Here is a 24973-nt window from a genome sequence, read left to right as displayed (position 1 = left end):
TTGGGGCGTCATCTGCTGCTGAACCTCCATCGTTTCGCCTTCCCACAGCATGAGGCTGTTTGGCTGGGCAACTGCACACCTTGAGCCGCGGTTGCGATGAACATGATTTAAAGCAAAAAGTTGCGCTCGACCTGCAGCCACCTAGTTGCTAAGAGCATGGAAATGATTGGGCTTTCAGAACATTCTCGGTGGCAGCAAGCCCTATTTTTCTGCTGGAAGCTTTGCATCTGGATGTTATTGCACATCATAGTCATATCAAAACACATTCATTTTGTGAATGAAGCACGCCGTATGACTCCGTGAAGAGCACACCACAATTTGTTTTCGGCATGTTTCAGTGATGTCTGGCTACGTCGCACTCATTCTGTCGAGTTGCCAATGGTGTTATGAATGTGTTTCCGTCTGTGGAGCGCTCGCGTGAGCCACAGCAGAGCAATGTTTTACGTTTGTACAAAAATGCAGTCTCCAAAACAAAATATTTCTGCTGCTGTTTATTCACATTCTACGACACTGTAGTAGAAATGAGTGCACTTATGTGCTTCTTTTTTTAATTCGTTATTAAATGGTTTTCTCGTGATGTGTTATTGCATGGCAGGGCAGCCGTGTGCGAGCAAGGTGGTGGGGTGGTTCGGCAATATACGACGCGCAGCATGCACTGCCCCTGTGTCATCCTGCGCATGTGCTTGGTTTTCGCTACTGTACATGGCGCTGCACTAAGAATGAGCCATGCACCTGTGTCTTCCCTCTAATAGTGGACCCACCCGTAGAAGCTACCTATAGTTAGTATTTTTATACTGTACTTCCTATTCATCCAGCAGCGTTACGATACGTTGAGTTGCACACCATTTCCTTGGATTAACTGTTCACCTATACTGAAAGCATGCATGTTTATGCACATGTCCGATATATTGCCACATGTACTTATCTTCATCGGGCGATACGTTTCACCGCCTAACAAATGTTATCGCACAGCGCAGGACACGCATGTGTGGCAAGTTTCTGGAATGTTATCAATGGTCCCATCCACTGTCTGTGACTGAACCTTGTGTAATCTGATTGCATGTGTGCGTGACGCGAATAATGTAGAACTTTGTGGAAGGCGCGCGGGTCCCAGCGATTAGTCTGGAACATTTAACGATTGATGCGTAAAAGCCGACACGCTTGACCCGTTGATCAGATTTTCGCCGATCGCCGACTGTGTTCGCCGCTGTCGCCGTTCTGTGAGTGTAACCTGTTTTTGAGGGCACAAGTTTGCCCAATAATACACTAGTTTCGTCTTTCTCAGTTTGGCTGCTTTCTTCACAGTCACTACCACGTGACATCTGGTGGAGGTGCTTGTGCGTTCATGTACCGAACGCCCCCGCAAAGCCGCCGCAATCCAAGCCCGAAGCCCGAGCACAAAACTGACTTCGCCCAAGACCAGCGTGCTAGCCACAGACTGCAAGGACTGCCCCCAGAGCACCGACTTCTACCTGAGACGACAAAGAAGATCATGGCCAAGACAACCCCAATGGCTGCCCCAGCGTCCCCCATTATCCTGCAACAACCTCGGGACTCACCAACCTTCCACGGAGCAGCTACTGAAGACCCGGAATCCTGGCTGGAGACCTATGAACGAATCGCTACTTTCAACAACTGGGACTCCGACGACAAGCTGCGGCATGTGCACTTCGCCTTAGAAGACGCCGCCAGAACGTGGTTTGACAACCGGGAGTCAACCACGACAACATGGGACCTGTTCCGTAGCGGCTTCCTGCGCACCTTTACGAGTGTCGTACGCAAGGAAAGGGCCGAAGCCATGCTGGACGCCCGAGTGCAGCTACCTAACGAGAATGTTGCCATATTCACGGAAGAAATGAACCGTCTGTTCCACCACGCCGACCCCAATATACCCGAGAAGAAAGTCCGCCTTCTCATGCGTGGTGTGAAGGAAGAACTTTTCGGCGCAATAATACGCAGCCCACCGAAGACCGTAGAAGAGTTTCTTGGCGAGGCCACCAGCATCGAGAAGACACTCGAAATGGGGAACCGGCAATTCAATTGCCGCACGAACTCTACCAACTACACAGGGATTCAATCGCTGGCCACCGACGATCTGCGCGAGGCTCTCAGAGCGGTCGTACGGGAAGAGCTGCAGAAGTTGTACCCTAGGTCGCACCCTCACGTAGCCTCAATCGCCGAAATCGTCAAACATGAGCTTGAGCGATCCCTTGGAGTTCCTGAGGTGCAACCAGAATCACCTCAGCCCTAGCCGGAAGCGATGACCTACACTGCCACCGCCCGCGGCCAAGGCCCCACTGCACGACTGCGCCAGGGAACTTTAATGCCACAATTCCGTCGTCCAGCGCCGATATGCGAAGAAGACGGACATTTGGCGCGCTCCTGACCACCGCACATTGTGCTACCACATCAGAGAAGTGGGTCACATCTACCGCCGATACCCATACCGGGAAAAGGGACTGCAAGGGTTCGCCGTTAAAGCGCCACGACCACAGCTTGGAGAAAGAGCTCGCAAAATGGCCGACTACCTTGCCGCCACTCAGTGGAGCGCTTGATGACCATCCCGTTCGCTGTCACCACGCCGCTACCTGTCGCCACAGCGCCGACCATACACTGGCACAGCCCGGGGCCGGTCTGCGAGCCCATATCCGGAAAACTAAAAGCAGCAACCGATGAAGGTGCGGTTGCTGTTCGTCGAACTGACGAAGATCCTCCGCCGCCAACGAAGACGCCGAAGAGACCATCTCGACAACATAATAACGACACGCCGTTGTCCTGACGAAGTCAGGAAGCCAAGACTACACCGACAAAAGACGACTTGACGACACGACGTTCCAGCTTCAGTTCAACACGACGCAGCCATGATCCGACGCCGAGGCCTAACTGCAACGCCTGACAAAGAATCATCGACCTCCACGTGCTTCTCGACGGCCACGCAGTTACCGCCTTAGTGGACACAGGGGCCGATTGCTCCATAATGAGTGGACACATCGCCGCCCAGTTGAAGAAAGTGAAAACTGCATGGGAAGGCCCTCAAATTCGGAGCGCTGCAGGACACCTCATCACACCGACTGGAATCTCCACGGCAAGAATTACCGTTTATGACCGGACCTACCCTGCCACCATCGTTATCCTGCAACAGTGTTCACGAGACGTCATTCTCGGCATGGACTTGCTGAACCAACACAGCGCAATCATCGACCTGATGTCGAAGTCAATAACGCGGTCGGAAGATCAAGCAATACCGCCGGAGAGCCCTCGTAGTCACCACGCCTTCAGTGTGCTCGAAGATCAAGTGAGCATCCCACCTTGCTCCAGCATTGTTATTTCGGTTGGCACCGAAACACCCGCTGACGTAGAAGGTGTCATAGAAGGCGACCAACATCTACTTCTGGAACGTGAAATTTGCGTCACAAGAGGGATCGCTCGACTGCACGGAAGAAACACGAAAGTGTTGCTGACAAACTTCAGCCAGGAGTTCAAGCACATCAAGGGCATGACGATCACGTACATCGAGGAAATTCTGGAAACCAGTAATGCATTTGTCCTCTCGGATTCCCCCGCATCTACCCTGATGACCATGGTTCCCGAACCAGACGACGACATTAATCCAAGTCTCCCTGTGATTAAGCAACAGCAGTTCGGAAGTCTGCTCCGACGATACAAAGGCTGCTTTTCGACGTCATCGAGGATTCAACAAACACCAGTCGCCAAGCATTGCATAATCACCGAGGAGTGCGCTCGACCACTCCGCCAGAGCCCTTACCGAGTTTCACCGCGAGAATGTGAAGCTATAAGAGAACAAGTTGACGAAATGCTGCGCGACGACATCATCCAGTCGTCGAAAAGCCCGTGGGCATCCCCTGTTGTCCTGGTGAAGAAAAAGGACGGAACCTTACGTTGCTGCGTCGATTATCGTTGACTGAACAAGACCACAAAGAAAGATGTATACCCCCTACCACGGATAGACGACGCATTAGATCGGCTCTGCAACTCAAAATACTTCTCGTCTATGGATCTCAAGTCTGGCTACTGGCAAATAAAAGTCGACACGAGAGATCGCGAAAAGACCGCCTTCTCACGCCAGACGGCCTCTACGAGTTCAAGGTCATGCCATTCAGCCTGTGCTCAGCGCCTGCAACGTTCAAGCACGTCATGGACACAGTGTTAGTAGGATTGAAGTGCCAAACCTGTCTTGTTTACTTGGATGACGTCATCGTCTTCGCCGAAAATTTTGACGATCACCTTAGGTGGCTTCCGACAGTATTAGAGGCCATCAAGTCATCAGGGCTCACTCTGAAGCCGCAAAAGTGCCACTTCGCTTACGATGAGCTTCTGTTCCTGGGCCACGTCATCAGCAAGTCTGGAGTCTGGCCCAACCCACAGAAGACAGCTGCCATCGCAAAGTTCCCGCAGCCCATCGACAAGAAGGCAGTGCGTAGATTGCTTGGCATGTGTGCCTACTACAGGCGATTTGTCAAGGACTTTTCACGCCTCGCTGAGCCGCTGACACAGCTAACTAAATGTGAAGTCGAGTTCAAGTGGGAAATGCCGCAGGCTGACGCATTTCAAGAACTCAAACGACGCATGCAGTCGCTGCCCATACTTGCGCACTTCAACGAGCACGCCAATACTGAAATCCACACTGACGCCAATAGCCTAGGCCTCAGTGCCGTCCTAGTCCAGAGAAAAGATGGACATGAACACGTGATAGCCTATGCTAGCCAGTCGTCAAAAGCGGAAGCCAATTATTCTACAACCGAAAAGAAATGCCTCACCATCGTTTAGGCTACAGCGAAATTTCATCCTTACCTATATGGCAAGCCATTCAAAGTCGTCAGCGACCATCACGCCTTGTGTTGGCTAACGAAATTAAAGAATCCTTCAGGACGGCTGGCGCGGTGGAGCCTAAGACTGCAAGAATATATCACTGTAACCTATAAGTCCGGACGAAAATACTCTGACGCCGATTGCCTATCACGCGCCCCCATTGACTCGCCGCCACAAGATAACGAAGATGACGACGCCTTCCTTGGCATTTTAAGCATGGAAGACTTCGCTGAACAGCAGCGAGCAGACTCGGAGTTGAAAAACTTCATCGAGTATTTGGAAGGGCATACCGACGTTGCCCTTAGGGCATATAGGCAAGGGTTGTCTTCATTCTCGCTTCAAAACAACCTACTCGTCAAGAAGAACTTCTCACCAGTGCGCGCCAACTACCTTCTTGTTGTCCCATCAGGAATGCGTCCAGAAGTATTGCACACCCTACATGACGATCCGACCACTGGACACCTTGGATTTTCCCGGACACTAACGAGGATACAGGAAAGGTATTATTGGCCGCGCCTGACCGTCGACATCGCCCGTTATGTCAGAACATGCCGAGACTGTCAGCGACGCAAGACACCACCGACAAGGCCAGCTGGATTACTACAGCCAATCGAGCTTCCTTGCCGACCATTCTAGCAGATCGGGACAGACTTGTTGGGACCCTTTCCGACGTCAACAACCGGAAATAAGTGGATCGTCGTGGCGACAGACTACCTCACCCGCTTCGCTGAAACTAAATCACTGCCCAAAGGTAGCGCAGTCAAAGTGGCGAAATTCTTTGGCGAAAACATCCTGCTGCGACATGGCGCCCCAGAAGTTCTCATCACCGACAGAGGAACGGCGTTTACAGCAGAGCTCACCCAACCCACTCTGCAATACAGCCAGACAAGGCACAGGAGGACAACGGCCTACCACCCACAGACGAATGGTCTTACGGAGCGGCTGAATAAGACTCTCGCAGACATGCTAGCAATGTACGTCGACGTCGAACACAAGACTTGGGATGCCGTCCTGCCGTACGTAACATTCGCTTACAACACGGCGGTGCAAGAAACAACACAGATCACGCCGTTCAAGCTGGTTTACGGCAGGAACCCGACGACGACGCTTGACGCCATGCTGCCGCACGTAACTGACTAAGAGAATGTTGACGTCGCTAGCTATCTCCAGCGCGCCGAAGAAGCCCGACAGCTCGTCCGCCTGCGGATCAAAAACCAGCAGAGGACTGACAGCCGACACTACAACCTCCAACGACGCTTCGTCGAGTACCAGCCCGGCGACCGTGTTTGGGTATGGACCCCGATACGCCGACGAGGACTCAGTGAGAAAGTACTGCGACGCTATTTCAGACTCTACAAGGTCGTCCGACGTATTGGCACACTGGACTATGAGGTCGTGCCAGATGGCATTTCGCATTCACAGCGGTGCCGTGCACGATCTGAAGTGGTCCACGTGGTGCGCCTTAAACCCTTTTACGGACGCTGACGAACTTCCTTATTTTGTTGTTTTCGTTGCTACGACTGCTTTTTTTTATTACTTGCGTTTGTTTGCAGCATCGGGTCGATGCTTTTTTTAAGAGGGGGGTATTGACACGTGTACTTATCTTCATCGGGCGACACGTTTCACCGCCTAACAAATGTTATCGCACAGCACAGGACGCGCTTGCATGTGTGGGAAGTTTCTGGAATGTTATCGATGGTTCCATCCACTGTCTGCGACCGAACCTTGTGTAATCTGATTGCACGTGTGCACGACGCAAATAATGTAGAACTTTGTGGAAGACACGCGGGTCCGAGCGATTAGTCTAGAACATTCGACGATTGATGTATAAAAGCCGACGCGCTTGACCCGTTGATCAGGTTTTCACCGATCGCCGACTGTGTTCGCAGCTGTCGCCGTTCTTTGAGTGTAACCTGTTTTTGAGGGCACAAGTTCGCCCAATAAAATGCTAGTTTCGTCTTTCTCAGTTTGGCTGCTTTCTTCACAGTCACTACCACATGACAGTATGTTCGCACCTAAAACTACAATTTCTGCTAAATAGCCAAGATGAAGCAGTCATGGTAGCTGTGTAGATATTTGGTTACATGTTAGAGCAAACGCAATGCTTATTCAGTTATTTTATTGCATGAAAATTAGAGTGGAAGACGTATGTATACGACAATGATACTGCCCTCCTTGCAAGACCCATGAAAGCAAAGTTTCTGCCAATAATACCACAAGGTGTTACAGGTGTAAATATAGAAATTAATGCTTCACAATTGCACTAACTTGTTTTAACTCTCAATACTTTTCAACAAAATGCGGATGATGGGCTAGGCGTGAAGAGTCAAGACTCACCTCCACATTCTGATCCATGAGCTGATCGTCATCACTGGCTGGCAGTGATCCAAGAAAACTGTGAAGTCGGATGGACCACTTTTGACCACTGGACACCCTTGCGCAGCCCATATGCTTCTCCTTCCTGGAAAGTGACAATATTCTATTGAGTCTCAGTGCGAACAAAAATCTTCATAAAATTGAATAAATATTGTCATCCAGACAGAGCTTTCATGCTGATTTCAAAAATAGAATTACTTTTTAAATTGACAGAGTGGTTCCAGATATCATTAAAATTAATCACCTATTGTTTATCTGAACAATTGTAAGAAGAGTATCAGCCAGAATGTTTTAAAGTCATATGGCCGGATACTACAAAGTGTAAGCAACACAACTGTAGGACCACTTTTTTTATATTGCAGGTATTACCAATTTTACAGCAATATGAAACTTGATCTCCAGACATGGCGGTCATGTGGTCCAATTAGTAGCAAGATTTTAAAATTTACAAAAGTGAAATTAAAAAATCTGCTCCTAGCATTGTGTAGTACACACATGTAGCTACATGCCGCTGTTAAAATTATGGTTCTATGCGCCCTGAAGACAGACATAGCGGCAAGCTTAAAGAACACAAAAAATGAGATTCTGAGAAAACTCAAAAAAACAAAATGAGCTTATTTTTATAACAGACCACCACAAGATATTTGAATATTGTTACGTAGGAATACGCAGACGAAAAGCTATGTATAAGCATATTTACAAGAAAATACGCTGCGCTTGGCCAAGAGGCAACAGCTCGCGCTAGCTTCTAATCGTCGTCGTCGTCTTCTTACTGCTCGGCTTTTCGTCATTGGAAATACTATCCCGTAGCACTACCCCCGGCGGCAAAAGCGCCGTCCCGGAGCGAATAAAGGCCGGAGTCTGAAGCAGTGTAGTAGGTCTTGAGCCTACTGATGTGCATGACATCACTAGATGCCAGAGTAGATGACGAGGTTGAGCTCACAGGAGCAATTTCGTACGTCACAGGCGTCACCTGGCGCAGCACGTGGTAGGGCCCTGTGTATCGCGAAAGGAGCTTTTCTGAAAGTCCGACGTGACGAGAGGGCGACCACAGGAGCACGAGTCCACCAGGCGAAAACTGTACATCACGGTGGCGGGCGTTGTGCCGATGCTGCTGCGTGGTTTGCGAGTCCGTCAGTCGAGCACGGGCAAGCTGGCGTGCATGGTCGGCGAGGGCGATGGCGTCGCGCGCAAACTCGGTTGTTGAGATCGCAGCAGGAGGAAGTACCGTATCAAGGGGCAAGGTCGATTCGCGACCATAGAGTAGATAAAATGGAGAAAATCCGCCGGTGTCGTGCCGGGAAGAATTCTAAGCAAATGTGACGTAAGGAAGGGCAACGTCCCAGTCGTGGTGGTCCTTTGAAACGTACTTGGACAGCATGTCGGTAAGAGTACGGTTAAACCGCTCTGTCAGGCCATTGGTTTGAGGATGGTATGAGGTAGTCAGCTTGTGTTGAATAGAGTAGGAACGCACAATGTCGGCGATAACTTTCGAGAGGAAGTTACGACCACGGTCAGTAAGCAGCTGTCGCGGGGCGCCATGCACTAAGATAATGTCACGCAAGAGAAAGTCCGCGACGTCAGTGGCACAACTGGTAGCGAGAGCCCGCGTGATAGCGTATTGGGTGGCGTAATCAGTTGCGATGGCTACCCATTTGTTCCCAGAGGATGACGTGGGAAAGGAACCGAGAAGGTCTAATCCAACACGAAAGAGCGGTTCCACAGGGACGGCGATTGGCTGAAGATAACCGGAAGGAAGCACCTGAGGTGTTTTCCGACGCTGGCAGGGATCACAGGCCGCAACATAGCGTCGCACGGAGTGAGCGACACCAGGCCAATAGAAGCGGCGGCGGACGCGTTCGTACGTGCGGGTTACCCCAAAATGTCCTGCAGTGGGTGCGTCATGCACCTCAAAGAGCGCAGTCTGTCGTAGATGTTTTGGCATTACAAGAAGATCAGAGCCGTCAGGTAGGAAGTTCCTTCGTTACAGAATGCCGCCCTGGAGGACATATCGGCGAACGGATGCGTCGGTAGGTGTAGAGCGCAGACACTCGATGAGTACTCGCAGCGATAGGTCTCGGTACTGCTCATCGGTGATGTTAGCGAAGGCAGACACAGAGAAAATGCCGTTGGCGTCGTCAGGCTCGTCTACCGGGTAGCGAGACAGGCAGTCAGCGTCCTTGTGTAGTCGGCCAGATTTGTAGGTGACAGAGAACGAATATTCTTTGAGGCGTAAGGCCCAGCGACCAAGTCTTCCTGTAGGGTCTTTCAATGAGTATAACCAGCAAAGCGCGTGATGGTCTGTGACACCGGAAAAGGGTCGGCCATATAAGTATGGGCGGAACTTTGCAACCGCCCAAACTAGGGCCAGACACTCACACTCAGTGATGGAATAGTTGCGCTCTGCGGGCGAGTGGAGCCTGCTGGCGTAAGCGATAACACGGTCGTGGCCACGCTGGCATTGTGCCAGTACTGCGCCAATTCCGTGACCGCTGGCATCAGTACGGATTTCGGTAGGCGCAGAAGGATCGAAATGGGCCAGAACGGAAGGCGTTGTGAGAAGGTCGATTAGAAGCGAGAATGCAGAGGCCTCATTATCGCCCCACTGGAAAGGGGCGTCTTTTTTCAAAAGCTCGGTTAGTGGTCGTGCTATGGCCGCGAAATTTTTCACGACACGGCGGAAGTACGAGCAAAGGCCTATGAAGCTGCGCACATCCTTGACACACTTTGGAACAGGGAAGTGCGTAACAGCATGGATCTTGCCTGGGTCCAGTTGCACTCCGTTTGCGTCAATGAGACGTCCAAGGACGGTAATCTGGCGACGGCTGAATTGGCACTTCGATGCGTTGAGTTGCAGACCGGCTCGCCGAAAAACGTCCAGGACTGCTGAGAGGCGCTCGAGGTGCGTAGCAAATGTTGGGGGAATACTATAACGTCGTCCAAGTAGCACACGCACGTGGACCATTTGAAACCGTGAAGAAGGGAGTCGATCATGCGTCCAAAGTGGCAGGAGCGTTGCATAGACCGAACGGCATCACTTTGAAATGATAAAGACCGTCGGGTGTTACAAAGGCAGTCTTCTCGCAGTCGAGATCGTCCACGGCAATCTGCCAATAGCCGAAGCGAAGGTCAATAGAGGAGAAATAGCGAGCACCGTGGAGGCAGTCAAGGGCATCATCAATCCGAGGTAGGGGATACACGTCCTTTTTGGTAACCCTGTTAAGGTGCTGATAATCCACGCAAAAGTGCCATGAGCCATCCTTCTTTTTTACCAGCACAACAGGTGACGCCCTTGGACTACATGACGGTACAATAATGTTCTTGGCAAGCATTTTGCGAACTTCGGTGTGAATAACTTGACGCTCAGCCGGTGATACTCGATACGGGCGGTGATGAATAGGAGGGGCATCGCCGGTATTAATGCGATGTTTGACAGCTGTTGTTTGGGCCAAAGGACGATCGCTAAAGTAAAAAATATCTTGGTAGGAAATGAGAACGCGGTAGAGCGCACGAGCGTGCTCGGAAGGCATGTCGGGTGCAATCATTTTTTGTAAGTTGGCGATGGTACAAGTTGCCGACTGCGACGGTAGAGGAGGATCGGCTGAATTGTCTACTGAAATCGATGCTACAGAGTGATCCTCGAATGAGCAAAGTTAGGCCAGAGACATCCCGCGTAGCAGCACTTGTGTCAAGCCAAAATTGACCACTGGCAGGCAGACGCAATTCGCCGTAATAGATAAAACTGTGAGGTACTGTGATCCTGTGTGTAAGGAGGACGTCTTGCATAGGAGCTGCGATGTAGTGACCGTCGGGGACTGGTGGGGATGACACGAAGTCAACGTAAGTCAGTGTCGAAGGTGGCAAGCGAACGAAGTCGACGGAACTGAGGCGAATAGGGTGTTGTTCAGCGGGATTCAGAACAGGCAGGTCGAGGCGGAGAGTACTGGCAGAGCAATCGATGAGAGCAGAATGAGCGTAGAGGAAGTCTAAGCCGAGGATGATGTCGTGGGGACAGTGAGCGATGACTGTGAATAGCCCGATTGTTCAGCGATCGGCAAAGGAGACGCGGGCGGTACACATACCAATTACGGGGGCTGTTCCGCCATCGGCGACACGGACAACAGGCGTCGTGGCGGGTGTGCTAATATTTTTGAGCCGGTTACGAAGGTCAACGCTCATTACGGACAAATGTGCCCCAGTGTCTATGAGTGCAGACACAGAAACACCGTCGACTTGCACGTCGAGAAGGTTCACATGAGTGGGCAACGTCAGTAGAGGATTTGGCGGCGTAGGGAGCAATGCAGCGTCACCTCGAGGCGCTGCATCGTCTAGTTTTTTGGCTGGGAGCGGCGTCCGAAGGGAGTCGGCGAATAGGAGCGACGGGGTTGGGGAGAGTGAGATTGTCGTCGTTGGGGCGAAGGCAAACGAGAATAGGAGCGGTTTGGTGCAGGAGAATCAGCGGCGGCGTTATCGGAGCGTGCGGCATAGGGACGAGAAGGGCCACCTGGGGGGCGAGAGTAGGCAGTATAAGTAGGCCGGGTCGGGGAACTCCAGCGACTGCGACAGTGCCGAGAAATGTGCCCGATTCGATGGCAGTGGAAACAAATGGGCTTGTCGTCAGCAGTGCGCCATTCAGATGGGTTGCGGGAACGTGGTGGGTAAGAAGATGCGGGACGGGGCGGAATCGAAGAAGCCGGGCGGGTATCAGGACGATGGGCCGAGCAGATGGTGCGAAGACCCATGTTTTCGAACTCTTGGCGGACAACTGCCCGGATCAGTGGGACCGTGACTGCAGATGTGTTGGTGAGACTGGAGTCAAAGGCAGCCGGATAGGCGGCCTCGATCTTACGCCGGACAATCCTGGTAACATCGGCAGTGTTGTTGGGACGAGGAGTGTCGGCACAGGAAGATGTCGCTGGGGTGTTGGGCAGACGGGCAAAATGCTGGTCAATACGTCGGCTTTTAGCGAGTTCCAGGCGGCGGCACTCTTTTATAACAGCATCCACCATCGCTACGTTGTTGCAAACGAGCAAGTTGAAGGCGTCATCGGCAATGCCTTTGAGGATGTGGGAGACCTTGTCGGACTCAGTGATGTGTGCGTAAACTTTGCGGCAGAGAGCCAACACGTCCTGAATATACGTGACATAGGGCTCTGTTGACGTCTGCACACGGCCGGTAAGCGCCTTCTGCGCGGCAAGTTGGTGACCGTAGAGGTTGCCGAACAAGTCTCGAAGCTGTGCCTTAACCTCCGTATTCAGAAATGCAACTTAAGTTGAAGCTCATGCTTGACTTCATCTAAGTGACGCCTATCGGGAACGTGCCGAAGGAAACGCAGTGAGCGTCTTTGGGCACGTTAATGCCAGGCGTCATTTAAATCAAGTCAAGCATGAGCTTGAAATTAAGTTACATTTATGAATACGGCAGTAAGTGAATCCCAACTGATGAGCTCATCTTCGTGCGTGCGATACCAAACTCTAGGTGTGCCACCGAGGTAAAAGACTACGTTTGCGAGCATAATTGCAGGGTCCCACTGGTTATTGTGGCTGACGTGTTCATACAGGCTGATCTAGTCATCGACGTCTTCCCCATCTTTGCCCGAGAATACGCCAGGATCACGGGGAGCGGGGAGAGTGATGTAGGTCATCGAGGTGGCAGCAGGTGTCGGAGCCGGCGGAGTCGGGTTGTCGTCGCCGGGAGCCATGAAGGAAGGCTCGACGTACCGTCCACTGCGAAGCTCCGTGACAAGGTACAGGGAACGTCCACCTCCACCAGATATGTTACGTAGGAAGACGCAGACGAAAAGCTATGTACAAGTATATTTACAAGAAAATACGCTATGCTTGGCCAAGCGGCAACAGCCCGCGCTAGCTTCTAATCGTCATCGTCGTCTTCTTACTGCTCGGCTCTTCGTCATTGGAAATACTATCCCATAGCAATATATACAAGTGCTACTGCATTAGTTGCCTCCAGGAATGTAGTCTGTCTGGCTAGTGTCACTAGAGTCATGCCTCCTGAGCACCTGCTGCAAGTTTTCAGCAGATGCATGCTCAGCAGATGTAGCCAGCATCTCGTTTGTCCTGGCAGCAGTGTCGTCAACGTGATCTAGTAGTTCCGATTTACGGTCAGTAGCAGGAGTTGATACTAATGCTTAAAGTTTTCCTTGAGCTTCACTGTCAATACGCCGCAGAAATTCTGGCTGCGGAATAGTAGCATCGTGCCGAAACGTTGATGAAACGCGGCCGTTGCCAGGAGCGCTTCATGGGACTAGGCCTAGCACACCATCGGGATCTCCGGCGTCACTCGACTGCGGGTGCAGGCGGGCTAAATATAGTCCAACGTAGCGCGAGCGTGAGCACACGTTACGTCACGTTGGCGAGAACAGAGTCTACAGTTAGACCAATGGTTCGACACACTAGTGCAGCCAGCGTAACCGGACGCGGCCAACGGACTCCGACCGACCTCAGAAACTCCACCGCTTTGGTGACAGAGGTAACTGGAGCCATCCATCAGGAGGGCGGGAAAGCAACTCCGGTTCCCTTGCACAGCCTCCTAGATCGGCGCGCGCCGATCCGTGAGGCCGTGCCCTTTCTCCCCTCCTCTCAACTCCTCTCCCCTTGCCCTCCCTCGCAGCTCTCTCGCTTTCGACTGTCTCCGCACGCGCATGCCGGCAACATGGTGCCAGCTTAGCCCGCTGCATGAAGTTTCATGTTTGGTTATCTGCTGTTATTGGGAAGCGTGCGCTGCTGTGCATTGACCAACGTGGGCAGTTTCATCAGTTTTGTGGTCCTCAATAGCTGTGTGCCAGTGCTCCGCGACATTTCACCCGTTTCACGACTCGCACCGCTTGTGCATCGTGCAGTGGTGCACGAATAGCTCAAAACAAGCCCTGCAAGGTTCTTCCGGGTGCCTAAAGACAAGTGAGTGGGGAGACCCAAAGACATAAGACACATGTACACAAACATGGCCCTGTGCATGTGTGTGCTCCATGAGTCTCCAGACGTAACTGCACCTTGATTGTGCTACACTTCCCTCTTACCGGTAGAGAAAGTTGACGAATAGATGTTCCTCCTCATTGTCACCTGGTCGACGACTTATTTTTCTGTGGCAAGTCTCATTCTGCAACTTTATGCAGTAACTTGCCCAGCTTCCCATTCTGCCCACAGTGCTTTTTCTGTGTGTCACCGTTGTACAAACGTACTAGTAACAGCTGAAAAATTACTGTTCGTGTTTATGTATTATCTCAGTAATTGCCGATAGAAAAACTGCGCAAACAATCTTCATGTGTAGGCATGACAAGCTTTTTTTTTTTTCTTCTGGAAATCATGAGCATCGTAAGTGTCCTATATGCAGATTTTTGCAGTTCGTGTTGATTACACAACAAGTGCCCAGTAGTATGACTTAGTGCTTTAAGTGACGTAACTTTACTGCTAAGCATTGCATGCAGGGTGAAAGAAAAGTCGTGTTGTTGGCTTATTTCACCTGGTCTTTGATTGAAGAATAGGCATTTCTGCTAACGTTTTCTATGTGCTGCTGCAAAAGCTGACTACCTTCTGCTCCCCTTGCCATCGTTACTCAAGTTGTGGCCGAGTGCAAAATAATGTGACAATGTGTGTTTCCGTTTTTAGTACAATGTTATTTTTGTTCTGCCATGTCTTTCATTTTGTTCAGTAGTAAGGAACCATGTCACGTATTTCATATATACTTTTGTGCAGGTTTATAAGTTCTTTTGTTTTTTTGTATGGTGGTCAATAAATAAATCTTAGCATTTTATTCTATTTTCTAGGTATTTTGTGTGTGATTGTTCTTGCCACTACCAGTGAATTTTCCCTTTCTTTAGTTGTCATGACAATGTCATACAAGTTGTCCAGTTTTTTGCAATATCTAGGTGAGTATATCAGAAGCTCGCAGTGCACATATCAGAAGCTCTTCTACACTTTAGTCTTTAGGGCAATATATAAATATCTTTTATATGTGTGTACATGAAACGGCCTTCGTGTTTGTTATTTCACTGTCTGTGAACTTTTGTGTTGTTTAGTAGTCATGTACATGTCATGCATTTTTCACTTTCATTAATTTTCTGAGCGTGTCATACCAAGTTATGCGAAAATATTTGTTTTCTGAAACAGAAGTCAATAAAATGAGGCCAAAAATCTGTTGTGTTGGAAGTGGAATTTATATAATGTTCTGGCATATGCTGGCATACTGAAAGTATGGACAAGACTGTGTGCGTCCTAACACATAAAGAGCCCACGGCACACCACGTGCCAGATCACAAACAATATTCTTGCAATGCCTAAATAAATCAGTTAAAAGTGCTGCCTGCGTCGTCAATTCAGAAATGTGGTTTGCCCTCTGCAGACCACTTCAGTAACTATCCGCCTTTTCTGCTTCAACATGCTTCAGCAGAATTCTTGACCCTTGTTGAGGATGTTTGTGTTCTTTTTTTAACACAAGGAGAAGCTTAGTTTGCTCAAACAGCGCCTACATTGCTAGTTTGAAGAATCAAACCAGAGAAAAAGGATTTGCATGCCAGCACATGCACAACGCACAGCCCAAAGTCATTTTGGAGCAATTTTTGGAGCAAGTGAAATTGCATTTCGGAGCAGCTTGGAGGAGGCCAATCTGAACTTTAGTGGAAAATGGAGTATGGTATATGGCAGCACACTTCGAAACCATGATGAAACAGCAAACTGAACAACACCAAGCATGTATAAGTGCGCTTTGTAGCTATAGCATACTAGAATATGGAAGAGTGTGTCGAGAGGCGGCACGGCGCCGGCTTTCTTATAAAGCCGAGAATATTGGCGGCCATATGACCGAACTGCATATTCCTGCGCTGACGATCATGACGATAGTGGAAAATGTTCTAAAAGTATACAGTCCAATCAAGGCAGTAACATAACTTTTGGGTCGCCATATGTTGGCGCAGACCCAGAGAGCTGCGATCAACCCTGAGCTGGTATAATGTAAAGCTATTCCAATCTCTTTTTATTACGATAGCAATTGTACGGACATTCCAGGCGTATTTCTGCCATTGGCATCGCCATGATGTTCCATATAAACTACAGGGGCGACAACATTCTCACCGCGACCTTATGCTGTTGTGCGAGTGAAAGCATGCAAGGGTGCTCTGACGATGGCAGTTCAATCTCAAGCGTGCAAGAGAGCTAAGCGGAGAGGATGCGTGCCATCTTCCACTGTGCGCAAGGCACCGAGGGGATGGGGAGGGGATGTTCTACTCCGGTGGCTGCTGCGTATGGCACGGCTGTGCGGGCCCTATCCTGAAAGCAGTCTGCAATGGGGACAGAGTGCGAGTGCTGATAGCTATGTGTGTGCTGTGCTTTCGGTGCTTAGATTGCACTGAAGCAAGAGGCAGTCCACAAGTCGATTCGCTCACCCCTGCTGCTGCGCTTCCTCCCTCCAACGTTTTGACAATGAGTTTCCACGGTCATCGAGTGAGATCTGTTCGCGTCTGCTTGGCCTCACGTGACACCATGCTTGTGAATTTAGCTTGTAAGTGAATGCTTACCAGTTTATATGGCCGATAAAGCTACTATGTTTACTTCTATGTTTCTTTGTAGAAAAGACATGCTGAAATAAAATTTACTTGACTTGACTCGTATAGCTGTCTACTAATTTGCTATGACAATCGATCCTTTGCCTTTCGGGCGAAACTGACTATTTATTCCAAATCCACCATTAGGTCAAAATGGCTCACGCCTCGCCTATGTGGCTATAAACACAGATTGGAATAGCTTTAATTTATACCAGCCATGGGGACAGAGACACACCCCCCACTGAACGTGCTGCTGTGTGCGCTTCCCTAATAGAGAGATTTAGAATAGGGGCCCCCAATATTTTGGGGCCCCAAAGAGCTTTGCGGGTGTTAGCGTTGGGGCACGCAGGAGTGAAGAGCTTTAGAATAGGGCTTTGCGTTTGCGGATCGTGTCTTGCGCTCACAGCGCCACTACGGCGTCTAAGAAAAGCTATTAGAAATAATTCAATAAAATATACCATTTTATGATAGGAATAATAATATTGACTTGCGTGTATTCGCGTTTAATTACAATTTAGAGGTTATTCTTCAAACAGCAAACAATTAGTTGCGCTTAGTTTTGAGCAACAAACCCAACTTTACGTGCCTTCACCAGCCAAGCTTAGCCGTGTTAGGCCTACGAGCCATAGAATCCACACTCGAATTTGGAATCAGCGGCGTCTAATGAATCAATCTTCATAACACACGCTAGTTGAGAGAAAGCGATAACCCCAGTCACTTCTCCTAGCTTGCGAACTTCATGCGTTACCGCGAATCAAACCCAGTTTGGTGCTAGGTTAGAGCCGCCACTTCGATGGGTGCCGCCATGTTTGTTGACGCAAAGCTTTTGGGACCGCTATTTGGACTCCCGCTAAATCGGTGAAATAGCGTTCCTAACGCAAAACCCAAACGCAGTTCGCGTCTCGTGCATGCGCAGTGGCTTCGACGCTATTTCTTTGGGGCCCCAAAACGTTTGGGGCCCCTATTCTAAAACTCTCTAATGTCTAGTTCGCTTGCAGCGCCACCAGCCTACTTTGTTTTTTTTGCGCCTCAGCTACAGGGTGTGCCGTGCAGTTCGGCCCACTCAACCGTATCCTAGTACACTCTAAACACAGCAACCGAAGTGGCCATGTGCGCGCCAGAAGCACCAGGATGTCCACTGTTATAAGCGTGAAACTTCTGTGTGGGAGGCGCCATCACGCAGTGTACGGCATGTGAATGGCTGCACTCTTTTTTGGAGAACGAATTCGCTAGCTGTTCGTGGCCACTGCCAGAGAACATATGCTGAAGCCGATCTGGCGCAGCGTGGCGAAGTTTCCGCCAATCTTCTCTTTGGCCCAGGAATAATTTGCATTTGCATCAAAATGGTGCAATTGGCGCAGGAGTCCCACCCTTGTATGCAGTGTTGCCGTGCCAATGCAACTACATGCAAGAGCTGCTGTGATGCCTCAACTTCAGTATCCATGCAGAACAAGTAGTTGGGACCTTTATCACTGGATGCACTGGCAAGAAAACAGTGCGAGAGGTAAACTGTTGGTGGGGACAGCTTTCAGATCACCAAAGCAATTGCCATGAGATAACATCTGGCAACATCAGGCACAGTAGAGCTAAACATGAATTATGAAAAAAAAAAGAAGAAAATGGTAAAAAGGCACTGAATTGTAGTAGACCGGAAAATTAAAAATTATCTTGCCAATTTATGTATGGGTTTGCTGTCGTTGGAAAAGAATGCCTACCATGACAATACAGTGAAACCTGGAGAATTAAATGACACCGATTTGATTACAGCAACGTGACGAAATTAGACAATGAAGCCAGAGAAAGCATAGTAAATATTAATTCTTATACTTAATTTAAATGTAAAGAGAAGAAAAAACTTGCCGCAGGTACGAGCGAAACCCCCATTTCCCACATTACACATGCGATGCTTTATTAAGCAGCTGTGGCAAGCACGCCCCTGTACATTTTCTCAATTTGAACGTCTGTCTCAGTTAAACAACATCCACGTCTCCCGGCTCAAGCAGTGCCATGACCCCCCCCTATGTTCGCCTGTCTTTAGGCCACCAGGATGGCTACTCTCTCAGTGGGGAGTGATTGTACTGAAGGCACTGTACAGTGGGCATGGTGCAGGTGAAAAAGAACACGACGACGAGAACCGCTTGCTTCTCCGTTTCGCTATAACACCGACCTGTTTCAGCCTACCGCTACAAACCTATAATTAGTACTGCTGGGCGAACATCCCCGTTGTAGAATATTTAATGTCTCCTATACTTTCTCTGGCCCTACCATCTGTTTTCTTTGCATGGTAGCAACTAGAAAAAAGATGGAACACCTTGTATTCTCCACACCCATTGGTGGGTGCGATTAGGCAAACTTCGATTTTCTCCACCAATGTGTGACATTTCACACACAATGCTAACACCAAGATGGAAACAAAAGAAGTTGATTCACAAGCAGACTGCAACATTTACAAATCAATCCCATATAGGTAGTTTTGAAGACAAAAGTATTGAACAGAACAGTTGATATCCGGTTCAAGTGGGTAAGCCTGGGTTAATCTGCGTAGTTTAGACCAACAGAGCCGCTCTATCAACAGGAAGCAAGCAGCTGGTAGCACATTGGCAGATGAATTTTAATTGTCACTTCTTTTGAATATATGAAAGCTGAAACAATAACAGAGCAAATGGGTTCTGTCAAAATTATGACTCATTTCATTAAACACCAAGTTCAACCAAATGAAACCATGCCTCACGTGTCTCTTTAAAGAAGTACTACTGACATTTTCAGGTATTCATTCTTTTATGTTAAATGAAGGTCCTAGACCTCTAAGCTTGAGAAAAAGTAGTGACCAGCCTCAGGGTGTCGTAAATAATTTCATATATTAGCTTTTCTACAACAAATTTTGATTTCATTTCCCAGGAGGATACTGCGTTGTGACACCACGACACAGCACGTGGCAACGTGGGAGCAGGAAATTCTGATGCTTTGACACTCAATTTGGCTCACTTGGTCACCTCATATGCTACGACACATTTCAAGGGTCGCTGTAGCAGCATAGCAGGCGAGTGAGTGAGTTGGAGTGAGTGTCAAAACATCACAATGTCCTGCTCCCACATGGCCACGTACCGTGTCATGGGATCGTAACATAGTAGGAACAAAACTGGAACAGGCTGTAGAAAACTTACCACATTAAATTATTTAGAGTGCTCCGAGCCTTGACAGTACTTTTCCTGGTGTTCAGAGTTACCAGACTTACAATTAAAGTAAAAAAATAAGGGAGACTCGAAATTGTTGCGACAGTAGCCCTTTTAGTAAAGGTCAAAGTCCAGTAAATCTAAAAGAATATACTAGCTAGTTTTGCAACAGCCCGTATAATGTAATATAACACCCGTCTTTGTACGAATAAGTTTAAATGCCGAGGAGGTGAATGCATCACGACGTCTGGATACACCAATTGATTCCGTACCGCAAATGCTGCAGCCGCAATGGGCAATCAGAGCTAGAAGTGCAAGCAGCACTCTCGTTATTTTTGTACAAGAAATAACATCGTGCCTCTTCACTGCTATGCAACTTCAACAAAATTTGATGCTTCACTATGTCACGAAAACGTAGATGACAGCAGATCCAGCATTCAGGAACAAAACTTCAGTACCAAAGCAAAATTACAAATTTCCCCCAATGTCCATATTTACTAAATGTTGCAATTTAGTGTGCTAAAAAATTGTAGCAGGTCTTTTAAAACTTCAAATATGCATTATTACTCTTTTTAAAGGTCACTAAGGGAAAATGCTAGGCCAACCAAGATTGAATGATCAGGCCTCTGTAATATCAAATTCGTCATTCGTAGACAAAGCGGAGGTTTTGTAAGCAAGAAAATAATGAAGATGAAAACTGGAGTGGGGTCACCTATTTTGGAGTACGGTACCTCCCAGGCGACATTCACACTGGCTGATTCACGAAGAGTTTAAGCACTGGCTCGGCATGGCACAACACGAAACAAGTGGCAACGAATTGCTGCATGGGCAAAACGAGAGTCAGCCACTAAAAAGATAAAATAAATTATGTAAAACAGAGAGAGGTCAGGTGGCGATTATGTCAACACAACTCTTCCGTCTTAGCACTAGCAATTAATATTGAGAAGCAGCAGCAGGACCTTTGGAGGTGATTTTTTACACAACAGTCATACATTGGCACACAGATGATTATATAGACTTCTAGACGAATAGTCTATTGAACTAACCTGGCTTATTTCCCTTTAGCGTTCCTTTAAAACCTCACAAAACAAGAACATTCAAATGCATGCCACACTTACCAATAATTTTTCTTCAATCTGTTTATCTTGGCCAGAACTTGCTTAGCCGTATACAATGCATCACCAGGTGAAAGCCCAGCATTGAGCTTTGCAACCATTTCCTCGTAAAGGGATGTGTCCTCCGTGTTGGAATTCAGTTTAGGGAAGTAATCTTCCCAAATGCTTATGAGATTGCTCGTCACAGCATCAGGCCAACGGACACGGTCACATGAAGACGGTCCCGCTGGACACCACTCCAAAGCTGCAGGGGCCATCATTCTATCTATTAGTGAAGGCAAACTGATCTGTGCAAGCTATTGCAAGTGCCACACATTGGTCTCACCTCAATTGAGTTGGACTTGTATTTGCCTAGTCATGGTCACGGCTATAGACTTTTTTTTTTTATGGGCGCCACCATATAGCACAAGCAGTAGCGCCATCTATGTCGGTGGCTGCCGGCATGCTGGCTTGGGCGAGTGTTCCGTGCTGTATGCTAGGTACAGGCTCGGCGGCAGTTTCTGGCAGTTTTTGTACTAATGTGGTCTATTTAGTATGGCATGGCAGCTTCCAAGTGCAAAACTGTTCTGCGAGACACATTGAAGTGATTTAGGTCAGCATGGCTGCCGTTATTGCTAGTGTTGAGACGTACGGAGCACCCAGCACAATGTGCACACTCTCATCTGAGCCTACAATCAGCCTCGAAGATCAGTTGTGTATTACCAAAAATTTGTTTCACAAAAGTGGCCTTACTGCGGCATTGTCACTGTAATTCTAAGCCGGGGTCTAGCACCAATAAGTAGTTACGAAACGTATGATGATCCCAAGCTTGTAGAATTAGTTGCCATTGTTTACTTTGACTAGCATTCAAATGGTTATCTGTAGATACATTGCGCAACTACCTAGTTTGTTGGACAAGATTTCTGCCCACAACTAAAATAAACTGGGTTAGTAAGAGCATACCGAACAGTGTGAATCCCACTTGTCTAGTGGTCGTGCGAATGGCTGCACAATGCATGAGAAACGGTAGATGCTGGGTTATAGATCCACTTGTTCTGTATAGGGCATGGTACAAGCATGCGGCATGACCATGCACGGTCTTATTATGGCATTAGCCAGCATTTTCTTTCTTTTCTGCAATAGAAAGGAGGATGAACACCAATCTCTTTTTGTTTGGTGTCCTCACAAATGGCCACTGCATTCTTTTTATGCGATCCCATTTGGATATTATTGCTTTACAGGGCAAAAAGGCAATGACAAAGCACAAAGCTTACATGTATCATGTCGGTTTACCAACTGCAGTGATCTCTATGTCGAGCAATGCCATCGGCTTCATACAGAAGACCAATGTTGACATAGCATAGTAACTTCAAGTTTACTAGATTTGAAATGCGCGAGTACGATGTCAGTGGCTAACGCAAACATTTTACGATTGGCACTTACATGTTTCACTGCTGCATTAGGTTGGCCGTATTCAAGCTCTCTTATGTTTTAGTTTTAATGCCAAGCAATCAGACAGTAAGGCAATTTTGGCTCCCACTGGCAATACACAGGCTGCTGATCTTTGCCGAGTAAAAACTGATACAGCCAAAACAATGCACAACACATACAAACACCACGGTTGATGATCCATGTCGCATGCTTGTGCAACCAAGAGAAATGTCCTCATACTGTAGTTATTGCTGCACCGAAAGGCTACAGAGTGGTTCTTTGACGACCATCTTATGAACAGACTTCAGGTCAATTCTATGGCGAATATTTCCGCAGCACGTAACGGCCACGCATTCAGACAGAACCATGCCGGCTCGCCCAAGCCAGAGAGCAGGAAATGCTAGCCATATGCACTTTCTTCCTCACCCAATGAAACAAAGTCTATACAAAGAACACGTAATACATGCACTGTAATACAACACACAAAACCTACTAAGTATTTTTAGGACAGTTTTAAGACAAAAGAAGTCATAGCTTCATCTGGGTGAAGCATCAACAGCAATAGCAAATATCCAACTGCAAAACAAACTAGTTTTACCAGTACTTTTAACACGAAAAACTCAATAAGATGGCCTGATGACTGGCTTTAGACATGCCAGGGTCAACCAGGTGCACACAACACGTTGAATCAATGTGCACAATCTTGCTTGTTACAAGCAGTGCCTGCACAAAGCCACCTTGTGGCATAAGCCATATGGCTTACCGGTGATGCAGAACTATGGAACAGTCTACGTCGGAGCCCAAGTGAAGCAGGGGAAACCGGTGCTCGGTGCACATGGCTTTGGTTATAAAACTATTACACAATGTAGTACTCATAGTATTATTGGCAGTATAAATAGCAGTGAACATTCACCTACTAACTAAACATGCCTGGTGCTAAGCGACCAAAGGTGTACATGGACAACAAAGTCCACTCAATGACTGAGTACTTGCAGTCACAACGTTCACGTGATTAGGTGCAACAGAAGCAGGGAGCATGCACGTTTTTCCTAAAGTGAACATTTCATACTGTCACTCCCTTTGCCATTCCACTGTGCCAAACCTCTGGAACTCGGCAGATGTGACCTCCAACATACCGCACATGGGCTGCTTATGCACTGCTACATCTGTAACAGCATGGCTATAGCATTGCTACAAGCATGGCTGAAGTGTCCACACAATTGCTATTGCAATAAAAATTTAGAGGTACTAGCCACAAGTTGTAAACCTGAGGTTTGAAATTATCTGTGACCACCCACCACTACAGTTAGACCTCAACATAATGAAGTCAGTAAAATTGGCACTTTACTTCGTTATATCGAAATTAAGCTATCTGGACATTCAACCCTTTATGCGAATTAGTACAGTCACTGATGAATTTTTTTGACACAGAATAGGCTGCAAAATTTCGCAAATTATCCGGCAATCTAAAGAAAAAGCTAGTTGAATGACAAAAAAAATTTTTTTCGTTGAATTTGACATTTAGTGACCAATTATAATTTCATGCCATGTAGAGGATACCTTCACATTGCCGGTTCGATATGTAGCCTGCAAAGCTTTCGTGTCCACTCTGCCACCACGGTTGATAGGGTTCCACAACCAACGTTATCAACATTGCAGGCACAGGGGAGTGAACACCTCGTGTGCCTCTTGCTTCAATACGTCTCAAAAACCAGAGATTATGTGACATACAGCACTTAAAAAGTGGAAAGACAGCGCACATGAAGCCATGGCCATCTTGGCTCACCCAACTCTTGCACCTGTTGCACATCACCACTGAAAATAGGATGTGCGGATATCGTGTGCACTCAGCAGCACTGAAAGCCATGCACACAGCCGCAGCCCAGCAGGGGGCTATGACCCCCTCATTACCACATTACCATGTGCTTGCTCCCACCCCTCCTTGCCCCCGCTGCGCTTGCAGTGGGGGCAAGCTACCATCTTTCTTTGTAAGTGAGAGGGAAAACAAGCGATTCCCTCGCACCAACTGCATACAGAGCATGGGGAATGATAGTATCTTATCGCTCTTCAACCTTGTAAGGAATGTGCTATCGCAAGGGTGTTGCTTTTACGCTGCTCTGCTTCATCAGTTGCCCTCTGGGCAGCTGTTTTGATGCAATTTGAGAGCTGTGTTTGCAAGCAGCTGAATGTTGTTCAACCAACTGCATTTGCAGCAGTTTCCATTTATTGCCTTAGTATTCCTTTGCATGGCAGTGAAATTGTGTATAAATACACTGTTATATTGAAGCTCAAAGCACATGGTGTTCCATGGACAAAAAGTTGTAAAAGGTTAACTGCTTCATTATACCCTGAATTTTGTTATAGCGAGGTTTACTTGTATGTACTGTATGGACACACTCGACTGCTTCGTGACCCCTAATATGTCTTTCCTACATTACACTAGCACAACATCTAAGTTGGTTGGTCACAGATTGAGTGCTGCTACGCAGGACAGCATTCTCTCTCATTCCCAC

General features: G+C 48.1%; 1 protein-coding gene across 3 annotated transcripts in view; it reads right to left on the bottom strand.

The window, feature by feature from the left end:
• LOC126526617 (uncharacterized) overlaps positions 1 to 24973 on the bottom strand; it is an 84954-nt gene that overhangs the window by 3776 nt on the left and 56205 nt on the right. For all 3 annotated transcript variants that reach the window (XM_055068259.1, XM_050174484.2, XM_050174485.3), the window contains 2 exons: positions 21054 to 21294; positions 7168 to 7291 (listed from right to left, as the gene is read on the bottom strand). In XM_055068259.1, the coding sequence (XP_054924234.1) occupies positions 7168 to 7291; positions 21054 to 21294 (365 nt within the window). The remainder of the gene's footprint in view (positions 1 to 7167; positions 7292 to 21053; positions 21295 to 24973) is intronic.

Source organism: Dermacentor andersoni, chromosome 8 (assembly GCF_023375885.2).
Source record: "Dermacentor andersoni chromosome 8, qqDerAnde1_hic_scaffold, whole genome shotgun sequence".
Taxonomy (NCBI): domain Eukaryota; kingdom Metazoa; phylum Arthropoda; class Arachnida; order Ixodida; family Ixodidae; genus Dermacentor; species Dermacentor andersoni.
The sequence above is the reverse complement of the archived record's forward strand: the minus strand, read 5'-3'. Positions and strand labels throughout refer to the sequence as shown.